General features: G+C 45.0%; 1 protein-coding gene across 1 annotated transcript in view; it reads right to left on the bottom strand.

Moving 5' to 3' along the window:
* LOC115144000 (zinc transporter ZIP11-like) overlaps positions 1-13,629 on the bottom strand; it is a 126,024-nt gene that overhangs the window by 25,984 nt on the left and 86,411 nt on the right. The window contains exon 4 of the mRNA XM_029684560.2: positions 6,667-6,736. Within this exon, the coding sequence (XP_029540420.1) occupies positions 6,667-6,736 (70 nt within the window). The remainder of the gene's footprint in view (positions 1-6,666; positions 6,737-13,629) is intronic.

The raw sequence follows: 13,629 nt of genomic DNA, 5'->3' as shown, positions 1-13,629 counted from the left end.
TAAAGTAATGATGGACTGTCATTTCTCTTTGCTTAATTGAGGTGTTCTTGCCATAATATGGACTTGGTCTTTTACCAAATAGGGCTATCTTCTGTATACCACCTCTACAACTGATTGGCTCAAACACATTAAGAAGGAAAGAAATTCCCCAAATTAACTTTTAACAAGGCACACCTGTTAATTGAAATGCATTCCAAGTGACTACCTCATGAAGTTGGTTGAGAGAATGCCAAGAGTGTGCAAAGCTGTCATCAAGGCAAAGGGTGGCTACTTTGAAGAATCTAAAATCTAAAATACATTTTGATTTGATTAACACTTTTTTGGTTACTACATGATTCCATATGTGTAATTTCATAGTGTTGATGTATTCACTATTTTTCTACAATGTAGAATGTAGTGAAAATAAAGAAAAACCCTTAATTGAGTATGTGTGTCCAAACTTTTGACAGGTACTGTATATTATTGCCATACCAACCAAAGATGTTAGGATTTTGAGAATTTAGTGAATCTCATTAAAAAAGGGAACAATAATAATAACAAAATGTACATGGATGATGGTTACAATATGTATTACTTGTAAGTAACATACAATGTAAATACTTCAGGGAATTAATGTTCATGGGATGTTCCTCCAGGCTATGGCAATCATAAATATCTGGCAGTAATATTTGCGGTTTCACCTCACGCAGAATAATTCACAGTTTTATGTCAATAGCAAATTAGTGCATCTCTTTCTCTACCTCTCCTGTTGTGCAGTGACCACATACACACTCCTCTTTGGGTAACCATGTCTTTTTGTGTCTTTTTGTGTCTTGCCAATTGGTGGTCGCTGAGTCTGTATTTGGTCAGGATCTGTTTTGTATCTCTGATAGAGTACAGATATTCTGCCAATTTGTGTTCTCTTTTGAGGACCAAATTGCAATTTAGTTTATTCTGTGTTTTTTTTCTTCAATTTGTCAAATGGGAGGTTTTAATTTCTGTAACAATCTGATTTGATTTCTCTCTCTCATGCTTTTCAAATGTCTTCTGTATGTCAATTTAGCCCAATCCATATAGGTCGATTCACCTGTCTGTAAAGGGTTAAAACTGTGAACTAACACCTTTGGCTGAGGGCCCTGTTAGGGAGAGACAGTACAGTACACTGAAAAGGTCACGCAGAGAGGTCTGTGTGCTCCTGATCTCCGTGGCCGATGTATGACGTTTACGTGCATTAACGCTCGCAAGGCTGCCGGCCCAGACAGCATCCCAAGCCACGTCCTCAGAGCATGTGCAGACCAGCTGGCTGGAGTGTCACATTCAATCTCTTAATATCCCAGCCTGTTTTCACCACTTGCTTCAAGATGTCCACCATTGTTCCTCTAACCAAGAAAGTGAAGGTAGCTGAACTAGCTGAGCTACCACACCGTAGCACTCAATTCTGTAATCACAAAGTGCTTTGACAGGCTAGTTAAGGACCATACCACAACCATACTATCTGACACCCTAGACCCACGACAATTTGCATACCGCCCCAACAGATCCATGGACGACGCAATCGCCATTGCATTGCACACACACATTATGCCACCTGGACAAGAGGAATACCTATGTAAGAAGGCTGTTCATCGACTACAGCTCAGTGTTCAACACCATAGTTCCCTCCAAGCTCGACACCAAGCACAGGGCCCTGGGTTTGAATCCCTCTCGGGGGAACTGGATCCTAGACTTCCTGACGGGCCGTCTTGTACTCCCTGTTCACCCATGACTGCCTGGCAACGCACGTCTCCAACTCCATCATCAAGGTTGCTGGCGATACATCAGTGGTAGGCCGGATTACCAACAATGACGAGACAGCCTACAGGTAGAAGGTGTGCCTTGGAGGAGTGGTGTCAGTACGCCCCCCATTTTATGGCTCCACTGCATCACAGTGCTAGAGACGTCACCAAAGACCCTGGTTCGATCCCGGGCTGTATCACAACCGGCAGTGATCGGAAGTCCCATAGGGAGGCGCACAATTGGCCCAGTATCCGGGTTAGGGGAGGGTTTGGCCGGGGTAGGCTGTCATTGTAAATAATATTTTTTTTTAACAGACTTGCCTAGTTAAATAAAGGTTAAATAAAAAATTTAAAATCATTGGCGTGCATATCACTCAGGACCTGAAATGGTCCCTTCACACCGACAGTGTGGTGAAGAAGGTGCAACAGCGCCTCTTCATCCTCAAGAGGATAAAGACATTTGGCTTGGCCCTTAAGACACAGATGCACGATTGAGAGCAGCCTGTCGGGCTCTATCACCGCCTGGCAATTGCACCGTCCGCAACCGACGCATCGGGGACACACTGCCTGTCCTCAGGACATCAACAGCACCGTCACAGGAAGGCCAAGAAGACCATCAAGGACCTCACCTCAGCCACCCAAGCCACGGCCTGTTCACCCCACTACCATCTAGAAGACAGAGACAGCACAGGTGCATCAAATCTGGGACAGAGAGACTGATAAACAGCTACTATCCCCAGGCCATCAGACCGTTAAACGCCGGCCCCCTAAACTAGACAGCCTCTGCACACTACTCTGCCCTCTGCCCAGTACTCTACCCTGTCCCTTAGTCACGGTCACTAGCCGGCTACCACCGGGTACTCCACCCTGCACCTTAGGAACTGCTGCCCTATGTACATAGTCATTGAACACGGGCCACTTTATAATGTTTATAGACTAGTTATACATCTACTGCTGTGCTAAATTGTTTTACTACTTCTTAATGTTTTATTACTGTGTGTTTGTCTGACATTTACTGCACTGACGTGATAGGAACAAGAGCATAAGGCTTTCGCGACACCCACCATAACACCTGCTAACTGTGTCGGCGACCAACGCATTTAGACCAGATTGGATTTGATTTAACGACTGGGCTAAAAAGGACAAAAGTAATAATAGGATCAACTGAGTAGCCTACAATCCCCAATCTACTGGTAGACACACACGTCCCGTTGAATTCACGTGCAAATGTGTCATAAAATGTGTTAGTTACAGCGTATAAAACATCCGTGAGCTGCTTTCAGAGAGCCCAAGTGCCATAGTGGAAGCTGACTTCATGACGATAGTATTCTTGTGTTGTGTGAGAAAGAGAGCCCAGGGCTTAGTGAGTGAGTGAAACACAAGCCCCCCTTTTCCCGCCCTCCCTCCTTCCTATACACATCTGTAATAACAGCAGGACTTGGATGCACTCCGGCCCTCATCGCCACCTGTGTGTGTGTGTGTGTGTGTGTGTGTGTGTGTGTGTGTGTGTGTGTGTGTGTGTGTGTGTGTGTGTGTGTGTGTGTGTGTGTGTGTGTGTGTGTGTGTGTGTGTGTGTGTGTGTGTGTGTGTGTGTGTGTGTGTGTGTGCATAAGTGTAAAGGCATAGGGGCCCACTCACACCAATCAGCTGAGACAAAACTGCAAACTCCGCCCACCACTGCCACCTCCAAAACGAACCAGTCACCATGGTTTCTACCTCTGCGCCAGCAAAACGTTCAGACTAACAGTCCGAGAAGGAGAGGAAGAGTTGAACGTTGTAAAGTTACAGTAATGTCAATGTTTTTACAGTAAGGCATGACTTCCCTATTGATTCCGTAGCTGATGCTAAATAGTTTAAATAGATCCATGTGATATGAAGCACATTAACACATTATGACAGCCACAATATGACACAACTCTAGTCTGAAAACAACCCATTTAATCACATACCACATTCTAGCCTGCCCTGGCCAATCCAAAACTAAAGAGCAAAACACCAAAGATAATGATACTGTCTTCACTGAGTGGATCCCCGAGTTAAATACAGAGAGCTGAGGTGTCCTGGTACAATTCTCTGGGATACTCCAGGTGCCATAGGTGTGGTGGGACAGTGCCAGGTAGCTATGGCTACGTGACTGGAGTCACACCTGAGACCGAGACACTCTGTGCCAATACAGACCCAAAGGAATGAATAAATATTGACTTGAACGGAGGGCGACATTCACACTGGAGGAAAAGGGGAGAAGAGGGAGGGAAGGAAGGAGAGGGAGCGATGTAGAAAGAGAGAACACCTAGGGAGAGAAAGATAGAAGAGATACGGCGGGAGGGTCAAACTGACAAGGAAAGAAATGTAGACATTAAACAGCAATAGCTTGTGACTGATTGGTGTGTCGAGGGAGAGAGGGCAGAGAGAGTGAGAGAGAGAGTGAGTGAGTGAGAGTGAGAGAGACTGAGAGAGCGAGAGTGTCAGAGACAGAGAGAGGGAGAGAAAGAGAGAGAGAGCAGAGAGAGAGAGAGAAAGATAGAGAGAGAGAGCGAGAGTGTGAGACAGAGAGAGGGAGAGAGAGAGAGCGAGAGAGAGAGAGAGCGAGAGTGTGAGACAGAGAGAGGGAGAGAGAGAGAGAGGGAGAGAGAGAGAGAGACAGAGAGAGAGAGAAACAAAGTGGTAGAAAGAGAACATAAAGTCGGTGAGAAAGAGAGGAAAGGGGAGAAAAAGTGATGGAGCGAGAGAGAGAGAGCGAGAGAGGTAGAGGTAGAGAGAGAGAGACAGAGAGAGGTAGAGGTAGAGGTAGAGAGAGAGAGAGAGAGAGACAGAGAGAGGTAGAGAAGTCTAGCAGTGAGGCCAAACCCACCCAGCTCAGAAGGGTTCTCTGCTGAGGAGGGCCAGAGCTCAGCAGATCCCAGAGGACTGAGCCAACACTACAGGAATGCTGTGGTCCCAACCACTCTGTGTGTGTGTGTGTGTGTGACTGACTGGGTCTGCCGCTGTGACAAAGGCTCTCTTCTTATTCACACTAATGACCACAAAGCACTCAGAGAGTCTACACACTTTAGACTCAATTTGCAGGCAATCACACGTACATGTACTCCTACAGTTTGACTTTCATTACATTTACATTTAAGTCATTTAGCAGACGCTCTTATCCAGAGCGACTTACAAATTGGTGCATTCACCTTATGACATCCAGTGGAACAGTAGTGCATCTAAATCTTTTAAGACATTCCACGTGTTAATGCAGACAACAAAACATTGCAATTCCACAGTAAGTAAAGAGGGGGGTGGTTCTCAGAGGAGGCCTCCTTGTTCACTCACTCTACCTGGCTACTACCTGCTTCCTCATACACACATGCACCCACACACATGCACCCACACACACACACACACACACACACACACACACACACACACACACACAGGCCAACACAATCGACACACGCACCTGCGGTTATACAGCAGCAGGAAAAGGAAAAGGCAAAGCCACTGGCATGGAGAGGACCTTCTCACGGCAGCCACTCTGCCTGCTGGGAACAGGCCTGCTAGACCACATCAAAGAGAGAGAGAGAGGCCTGGGCAGAGCCAAGAATAGCCAGAAAAGACTGCACCTGTAGCACAGCTAACACAGCTACCAGAGGAAAAGAGGACAAGAGAGGCTTTCACTGGGAGCTAGAGGAGGGAGAGAGAGAGAGAGAGAGAGAGAGAGAGAGAGAGAGAGAGAGAGAGAGAGAGAGAGAGAGAGAGAGAGACAGACAGACAGAGAGAGAGAGAAACAAAGTGGTAGAAAGAGAACATAAAGTCGGTGAGAAAGAGAGGAAAGGGGAGAAAAAGTGATGGAGCGAGAGAGGTAGAGGTAGAGAGAGAGAGACAGAGAGAGGTAGAGGTAGAGGTAGAGAGAGAGAGACAGAGAGAGGTAGAGGTAGAGGTAGAGAGAGAGAGACAGAGAGAGGTAGAGGTAGAGAGAGAGAGACAAAGTGGTAGAAAGAGAACATAAAGTCGGTGAGAAAGAGAGGAAAGGGGAGAAAAAGTGATGGAGCGAGAGAGAGAGCGAGAGAGGTAGAGGTAGAGAGAGAGAGAGCTAGTATATGTGCCCTCCACCTCAACTTCCTCCCTGGTTTGCTGCCAGCGGCTGGTCCACATCTGGAGGGCGGTCTCCACACATTCCTCAGGATTCCTGCTCGCCTCCCATCCCTCCCGCCTCTCAATCGGAACATTCACACACACACACACGCATACACACTACCCACACACAGATAGATACAACCATGCACAGACACAAACAAACCGACGGACAGACACGTGCACGCGCACACACAAATACATGTGTTCACTCACATTTCCTGCTTATTCCTTCCTCATTCCGGGAATCTTCCAACCGGGATTTCTGTAAAACCTGGGATATTTGGGAAAGTTACCGGAATTTTGCAAGCCTAGGTCTGAGCATCCTCTTCGGCCCATGCATTACTTATGAGTAAGGCATGCAGTACCAGGGTGGCCACTGGGTGGTAGCAGCAGACAGCAGAGTGCACAGCCCAGACACAAGAGCAGCCAGGCACAAAGGAGTGCTGTTCTGTCCTCCTCATCCCCACAGAGTAAACAGTTCTTTCCCACGGGAAGGAACAAGTGATGCTCCTGTCTACTAGCCACATGGTATGTGGAGGAGGATCATGACACACACACACATACAGAGAGAGAAAGAGAGAGAGAGAGAGAGAGAGAAACATCTACCCATGCACACACTCCCCAAATTCCAGGTCTAATGCAGGGGCATCTGACCGCGGTTGAACCAGCGACCAGATGTGTCTAAATCCTATAGGGGCAATATCTGTGGTCATAGTCATCAATGTAATAGCCGGATCAGCGTAGGATTGGGCCTGGGTAATATGTTCACCTGTATAAGTGGTACATGTTGTCTTACCTGGCACTCTCGAACGTGGTCGATGAGGTCTTTCCTATGGCTCCGAACCCTACACCAACAGCAAGGCCCTCTACAAGAGAACGAAAACACATAGCCATGGAGGTTGAAGTTGAACATGTGTGTGTGTTGTAGTGTGTAAGTGAGAAAGAGAAAGGGAGAGCGAGAGAGAGAGAGAGAGAGAGAGAGAGAGAGAGAGAGAGAGGGAGAATGGACAAATGATAACAGAATTAAGGATAGGGGTTAAGGTTAGGTTTAAGGGTTAGGGAAAATAGGATGTTGAATGGGAATCAATTGTTTGGTCCCCGCAAGGATAGTAAAACAAATGTGTGTGTGTAAGTGAGAGAAAGAAAGAAAGACAGACAGAAAGAGACTCCAAAATTTATTGCGAGGCACCATTCAAGTTCAAATAGGCTAAACGGTGGTCTGCCACATCACGACGTCGTCCCCATTTATGTGTGGAGGGTCAAACGCTACATGTTCTCTTCTGCCATCTAGTGTTAGTGAGAGGAACTTCATCCTTATCTCCGACTTCTCATTACTGCCTTCGAGGTGTGGATCGATGGACGAGTGGGTTATCTCTATTTAATCCTCCCTCTCTCACAGTCTGCAACTTTATCTCCTTTTCTCTTTCCATCTTCTCTCTTTTTCGTTTCGCTCCCCATCTCTCTGTACACCTCCTCTATTACTCATACCTCTCAATCTCCCTCAATATGAGTGAACGTGCAACAGACGAACGCTGACACACACAGCTCCCCGGTGTAGATTTACGGGTGGGTAAAACAGCCGAGGCAGAACTAAGCCATATCTTTCTCTCCCTCCCTCCCCCTTCCCACGGGCTTCGAGAAATAAACTCTTACAGGTCATGTAAGTGAATTAGAAAAAAGAGAAAGAAGGAGAACCATTCGGTCCCTATGTCTCCCCCGGGCTCTGACAGGAGAGGGGGAGGAGGAGGTCGCTGATATATTCGCACAGCTTGAAATACATGGTGTATTCAGATGAGCAGGCCTGTCGAAGCCATTACGGAGGAGCCCATTACAAACTCAGGCAGAGGGAGTACTACCTTAATTTGTTCCTGTATGGGACATTAGGAGGGGTGCTGTTTAGGGGAAGGAGGGTGGTGGTGGTGGTGGGGGGGGTATAGACAAGGATGTGGTATAGACAAGGAGGTGGTCTATCCCATGTGGGAGCCAGGTTTAAGTAATCTGCTAGAGTAACGTACAGTGACTTCAGAATGTATTCATACCCCTTGACATATTCCACGTTTTGTTGTGTTACCACATGAATTCAAAATGGATGAAATAGATTTTTTTTGGTCAGACATCGACACAGAATAACCCATGACAAAGTGAAAACATGTTTTTGATTTTTTTTTGCACATTTATTGAAATACCTCATTTACATACAGTTGAAGTCGGAAGTTTACATACACTTAGGTTGGAGTCATTCAAACTCGTTTTTCGACCAAATTTCTTGTCAACAAACTATAGTTTTGGCAAGTCGGTTAGGACACCAAACTTTGTGCATGACACAAGTCATTTTCCCAACAATTGTTTACAGACAGATTATTTCACTCATAATTCACTGTATCACAATTCGAGTTTACTGTGCCTTTAAACAGCGTGGGAAATTCCAGAAAATGATGTCATGCCTTTAGAAGCTTCTGATAGGCTAATTTGACATAATTTGAGTCAATTGGAGGTGTACCTGTGGATGTATTTCAAGGCCTACCTTCAAACTCAGTGCCTCTTTGCTTGACATCATGGGAAAATCAAAAGAAATCAGAAAAAAATGTACACCTTCACATCCTTGGGAGCAATTTCCAAATTCCTGAAGGTACCACGTTCACCTGTACAAACAATAAATAGTACGCAAGTATAAACACCATGGGACCACGCAGCCGTCGTTCCGCTCAGGAAGGAGACGCGTTCTGTCTCCTAGAGATGAATGTACTTTGGTGCAAAAAGTGCAAATCAATCCCAGAACAACAGAAAAGTACCTCGTGAAGATGCTGGAGGAAACAGGTACAAAAGTATCTACATCCACAGTAAAACAAGCCCTATATCGACATAACCTGAAAGGGTGCTCAGCAAGGAAGAAGTCTCTGCTCCAAAACCGCCATAAAAAAGCCAGACTATGGTTTGCAACTGCACATGGGGACAAAGATTGTACTTTTTGGAGAAATGTCCTCTGGTCTGATGAAACAAAAATAGAACTGTTTGGCCATAATGACCATCTTTATGTTTGGAGGAAAAAGGGGGAGGTTTGCAAGCCGAAGAACACCATCCCAACCGTGAAGCACTAGGGTGGCAGCATCATGGTGTGGGGGGGGCTTTGCTGCAGGAGTGACTGGTGCACTTCACAATATAGATGGCATCATGAGGGAGGGAAATTATGTGAGAGGAAAATTACGTGGATATATTGAAGCACCATCTTAAGACATCAGTCAGGAAGTTAAAACTTGGTCGCAAATGGGTCTTCCAAATGGACAATGACCCCAAGCATACTTACAAAGTTGTGGCAAAATGGCTTAAGGACAACAAAGTCAAGGTATTGGAGTGGCCATCACAAAGCCCTGACCTCAATCCTATTGAACATTTTTGGGCAGAACTGAAAAGGCGTGTGCGAGCAATGAGGCCTACAAACCTGACTCAGTTACACCAGCTCTGTCGGGAGGAATGGGCCAAAATTCACCCAACTTATTGTGGGAAGCTTGTGGAAGGCTACCCGAAACGTTTGACCCAAGTTAAACAATTTAAAGGCAATGCTACCAAATACTAATTGAGTGTATGTAAACTTTTGACCCACTGTGAATGTGGTGAAAGAAATACCAGCTGCAATAAATCTTTCTCTCTACTATTATTCTGACATTTCAGAACTTCCAGAGCTTCCATATAGCAATTCTAAATAGCAGAATTGGTCAGGAGCCCATAAGACAGCTACTATACACAGCAGCTCCATCTTTTTTTGCTGACCAGTATTCAAACCATGTAGTCAATGACCATCACACCATAACAATTCTGATTTGCAGGTTTGTGGTCTGAGTGTGTTATGACATATACAAAGCAGTGAGTGTCAAAATCTGTGTCAAAAGCTCCAGGGTCTTCTCTGTGTCTGGGAGATAGTTAACCTTTCATGAACTGATCCCTGGTGGTGCCTTTGGGAAGTTGTGTCGGGATGTCTCTTCTCCTCTGCCTGTCTTTTTCCTTTTCTCATGTGGGGCTAGACACACAGCAGAGCAGGCCGGTAGAGACCTTACGGCCCAGGTTTGGAGTGTGTGTGGACGGTTGTGTGTGTACGTGCGTGTGTGTCTCTGTCTGCTGGCGGCCATGTCGTGACATCTCCGCTTGTTGTTTCATGGTGTTTCACACAAGGCAGTCGGCCCTGACATCATCCATTGTTAACAGACACTCCCCCTTCACCTCTTCCCCTCTCTTCTCTCCTCCACTCCCTCTTCCAACTCTTCTCCCCTTTCTCCAAATATATGAACTCATCAAGACCTTCGAGGCCTAGGGTGCCTCGCTCCTTGGTAACAGCAACGCCAGATGCTCACCTACACACACCTTGCTGTGTGGGTGTTGTCGTTAAATGTTGCTAGTGAGTCATTCAACAAACGTACATCTTATCAAATGAGCTCAGCCGAGGTCCTGGAGGAACGGAAGGAAGGGAGGAGGAGGAACAGGAGGAGGAAGAAGAGAAAGACGAGGAAGATGTGTACTATTCCTCCTCGTCTCTTTCCATCTCTCCAGGACCTAGTCCGAGCTCATTTGCTTCACCCGCGATAACATCTGCAAAATATGTGTACACGAACAATATAATTGGATTGATGGCGTTTGATGTGTCATACATGTCTACTCCTGGGAAAGGTACAAAGTTCAACTTCACTTAATAAAAGAAAGATTCAGCCATTATGAATGTTATATTGTTTTTGTGCATCTCAGCAATCCTTACAACATATCTACATGCTCTGAGCTCAGGCACAACGAAGACAAACAGAATAAAATTAACTTTGCTAATACAGCTACAGTGGGTATAGAAAGTCACCACCCCCTTTCAAAATGTCCCCCTTTTGTTGCCTTACAGCCTGAAATGAAAACACATAAAAATCTGACTTTTTCCGGCTTTATTTACACACAGTAACCCACAATATCCAAGTTTTAAAAATTAAAAAATAAACGTTTTAAATAAAAGTTCAAACAGTTTAATACCCTATTAGGATAAGTGAACACCCCCCTGAGTTAATACTTGGTGGAAACCCCTTTAGCCACGAGTCTCTTTGAGTACGTCTCTATCTTTGCACACCTAGACTGTGCAACATTTGCCCATTCTTCCTTGCAGAATTGTTCAAGCTCATACAAATTAAATCTTCTCATTTTTCTAAGGGAGGGGGTTCACTTATCCAAATACGGTGTTTCACTGTTTCACTTTAAGTCCATTTTCGTTTTCGAGTTTTTTATATATATTTTTTTCTCAATTATATTGTGGGTTACTGTGAGTAAATAAAGTTTAATTTCATGTGCTTTCATTTCAGACTGTAAGGCAACAAAAGGTGAACATTTTGAAAGGGGGTGGTGGCTTAGTTAATTAGTTCGCAGTATTATAAGATTACAGTGGGCATAATCTTATAATACTGCAAACGAATGAACTAATCAGAGATAAGTGTGTGCGAGTCACTGTGGAAGCTAAGTTTGCATGACTGACATTGAAAAGCATCCAGTCGATTATTTTATTGTTATTTGTCCCCCATTCTCTTTGAAAATAGCGCTATCACTAGGCTATCATAACAATGTCACGCTGTCACCATGAAGTGTCAGAAAATGCCATCGAGCTGTCCTACTGCTGTCATTATTCTATTATGGCGCTGTCTCCTGTCTCTACATAATCATTGCTGACAAGGTCAGAATGATGACAGAAATATCAATAGATCATTTAATTGCCAGGTAAGAGGTTGGTCCCTGTGGTACAAAAGTCTGGAGTTGGCAAAGAAGTGTGAAGTGAAGAAAACTCTTGACTCGCTGGTTTGCATACAACATCTCTAATTAGATAGACAGTCGGAGAGAAGGAAAGAAGCCGTCAAACAGACAAGTGCATTTTCAAAGCGGTAGAGAAACATTTCCCTTAATGGGCAATAGGCCATTCTAGGCATGTTCAAAGGGCTGATGTAGCCGAGCAAAGATGCATATGGACTAAATGCCCTAATGCATCAACTCTGAGGGACACACAGGTAACTAATCCTGAAAAAGAATGACATATGATTTCCTCCCAGCTCTCAGCACGTTGAGCCCTAGAGATAATGAACAACTACTTTTCCAGGGAGGAGAAGTTTAATTACCATTCCTGTTCCCAGTATTGGGGGGTGGAGCACATGTGGAGAGAGAGGGGGGACGAGAGAGAGATGTACAAAAACACACTCAGCCATGTATAGTAACTAACTCTGTTTTTGTCTTCCTGCGTCTTCTCTGTAGGGAAATAATAAACATGTTGCCATGTTCGCACTAGCCAAGCTGTAGCTAATTGATGTGGGAATTGATGTGTGCCAGCGAGGGGCCTGGATCCTTCATCCAGGATTTCGCACAAGGCCTGCACTATCAGAATAGCTTATCAAATCAAATCTTATTGGTCACATACACAAATTCTAGCAGATGCCAGGTGTAACAGCATGGCAGGTGTAGCAAAATGCTTGTGTTCCTAGCTCCAACAGTGCAGTACTATCTAACAATTCACAACAATACACACAAATCTAAAAGTTAAAGAATGAATTTAGAAATATAGAAATATTAGGACGAGCAATGTAGGAGTGACATTGATAAAAATATAGTGGAATAGAATACAGTATATACAAATGAAATGAGTAAAGCAGTATGTAAACATTATTAAAGTGACTAGTGTTCCATTATTAAAGTGACCAGTGATTCCATGTCTATGTTTACGGGGCAGCAGTCTCTAAGATGCAGGGTTGAGTAACCGGGTGTTAGGCGGCTAGTGATGACTATTGAACAGAGTGGTGGCTTTGAGATAGAAGCTGTTTTTCAGACTCTCTGTCCCAGCTTTGATGCATTTGTACTGACCTCGCCTTCTGGATGGTAGTGAACAGGCCATGGCTTGATGAGCTTGATGATCTTTTTGGCCTTCCTGTGACATTGGGTGCTGTAAGGTGTCCTGGAGGGCAGGCAGTGTGCCCTCTGTGATACGTCTCCACCCTCTGGAGAGCTCTGAGGTTGCAGACAGTACAGCTGCCATACCAGGTGGTGATACAGTCCGACAGGATGCTCTCAATTGTGCATCTGTAAAAGTTTGTGAAGGTCTTAGGGGCCTAGACCAATTTCTTCAGCCTCCTGTGGTGAAAGAGGCGCTGTTGAGCCTTTTTCCCAAAACTGTCTGTGTGGGTGGATCATTTCAGATTGTCAGTGATGTGTATGCCGAGTGGCCCAGGAAGTAGGAAGGACTCGGTTGCACAGGGCTGGGATAAGATCCAGGGCCCCGAGGTTAATGATGAGCTTGGAGGGTACTATGGTGTTGAAAGCTGAGCTATAGTCAATGAACAGCATTCTTTAATTTTGTAATTTTTTTTTATTTAACTAGGCAAGTTAGTTAAGAACAAATTCTTATTTTCAATGGTAGCCTAGGAACAGTGAGTTAACTGCCTGTTCAGGGGCAGAACGACAGATTTGTACCTTGTCAGCTTGGGGATTTGAACTTGCAACCTTCTGGTTACTAGTCCAACGCTCTAACCACTAGGCTACCGTGCCGCCCCAGGTGTTCCTCTTGACCAGATGGGATAGGGCAGTGCGCAGTCCGATGGTGATTGCATCGTCTGTGGATCTATTTTGGCAGTATGCAAATTGAAGTGGGTCTTGGGTGTCAGGTAAGGTAAGGTAGAGGTGATATGATCCCTAACTAGCCTTTCAAAGCATTTCATGATGACAGAAGTTGGATTGCGATTCCACTTTGTCACTGAAATGTTTG

The sequence above is a fragment of the Oncorhynchus nerka genome, linkage group LG16 (genome assembly GCF_034236695.1).
Source record: "Oncorhynchus nerka isolate Pitt River linkage group LG16, Oner_Uvic_2.0, whole genome shotgun sequence".
NCBI classification, from domain to species: domain Eukaryota; kingdom Metazoa; phylum Chordata; class Actinopteri; order Salmoniformes; family Salmonidae; genus Oncorhynchus; species Oncorhynchus nerka.
Note: the sequence above shows the minus strand (reverse complement) of the source record. Positions and strands in the feature narration are given on the sequence as shown.